At 47.7% G+C, this 1343-nt stretch overlaps 1 protein-coding gene across 1 annotated transcript in view; it reads left to right on the top strand.

Moving 5' to 3' along the window:
- Window positions 1–1019: 1019 nt before the first annotated feature.
- Window positions 1020–1343, top strand: part of KIF3A (kinesin family member 3A) — a gene marked incomplete at its 5' end in the record, with an annotated part of 14890 nt that continues 14566 nt past the window's right edge. Inside the window, one exon of the mRNA XM_010016188.1 lies at window positions 1020–1302. Within this exon, the coding sequence (XP_010014490.1) occupies window positions 1020–1302 (283 nt within the window). The remainder of the gene's footprint in view (window positions 1303–1343) is intronic.

Raw genomic sequence — 1343 nt, 5'->3', positions numbered from 1 at the left:
ACGGAGGTGGAGCAGGGGTGCAGCAGGATCCCGCCTCCGCCTGCGTGAGACAAACCAGCCCCTGCTTCCACCACAGCAACAGAAGCGTTCCTGGCCTCTGCCAAGGCCTGGGAGGGATCCAGGCAGATGGCAGCTGGTGGGAGAGGTGCTTGGAAACAGGGTTTGTTTCCTGTGGACACCTAAGACAGCTGCTCTGGAAGCAGTCAGATGCTCAGCTACAGCATCTATCACCAGTAGTGTCTTAGACTTTGCTAGATCAAATGGGTTTCAGGTTTATTCAATCAGAAGAAGCATGCGACACCCTCGCTGTGAGGGTGCTGAGGCACTGGCACAGGGTGCCCAGAGAAGCTGTGGCTGCCCCATCCCTGGCCGTGTTCAAGGGCAGGTTGGACACAGGGGCTTGGAGCAACCTGCTCTAGTGGAAGGTGTCCCTGCCCGGGGCAGGGGTTGGAGCTGGAGAACCTTAAAGGGTCCATCCAACACAAACAATTCTAGAGTGAAATTACTCAGTGGTGCTTCAAAATGTGTAACTACTTCACGAAAGCAAAGGTTTGGGAGCAGATTCAGCAGGTACACTCAAGCTTGTAACTTAAATGAATTCCCTTCAGGAAGTACTCACTGGTACCTGCTTGTGCCATCTGTAAGGTTTGGGTCTTGTGTGCTCCAGTGAGAGAGCGCAGTTGGTGGTACTGTCAGAGAACAGCCGCCTGTGCTGACTTCCAGCAAACTGCTTGCACTGTTTGCAAGCATGAAATTGTTCTTGAAGTTCTTAAATTATACTGAATGTGAAATTCCTAAGTTTTTCTCGATCATTTTCCATGTGAGGAAGCAGAAGAAGATTGCACTGACTGTGCAAATCTCAGCTTTAATTATAAACCAGTTCTGGTTTTAAGTCCCCGAGTTCATGGTCATATGGAGATGTTTGCATCTAGTTAAGCACAAACGCTGTTGAATCACACAGGTATGTTAACAGTAGTGTTACAGCCTGCCTATTTCCTTTTCTCTTTTAATAATTATAGATCAACAAGCCTGAGAAGCTGGACAAGCCAGAGAGCTGTGATAATGTCAAGGTGGTGGTTCGGTGCCGGCCTCTTAATGAACGAGAGAAAGCTACAGGCTACAAAATGGCAGTGAATGTGGATGAAATGAGAGGAACTATAACTGTTCATAAAACAGACTCATCCAATGAGCCTCCCAAGACATTTACGTTTGACACAGTGTTTGGACCAGAGAGCAAACAGCTGGATGTCTATAATTTAACTGCAAGGCCTATTATTGACTTTGTCCTAGAAGGATACAATGGTAAGTCCCTTGTTGTCAAGGATCCCACCTGCTATTCTCTG

Source organism: Nestor notabilis, unplaced genomic scaffold (genome assembly GCF_000696875.1).
Source record: "Nestor notabilis isolate BGI_N333 unplaced genomic scaffold, ASM69687v1 scaffold27946, whole genome shotgun sequence".
Lineage (NCBI taxonomy): Eukaryota > Metazoa > Chordata > Aves > Psittaciformes > Psittacidae > Nestor > Nestor notabilis.
The sequence above is the reverse complement of the archived record's forward strand: the minus strand, read 5'-3'. Positions and strand labels throughout refer to the sequence as shown.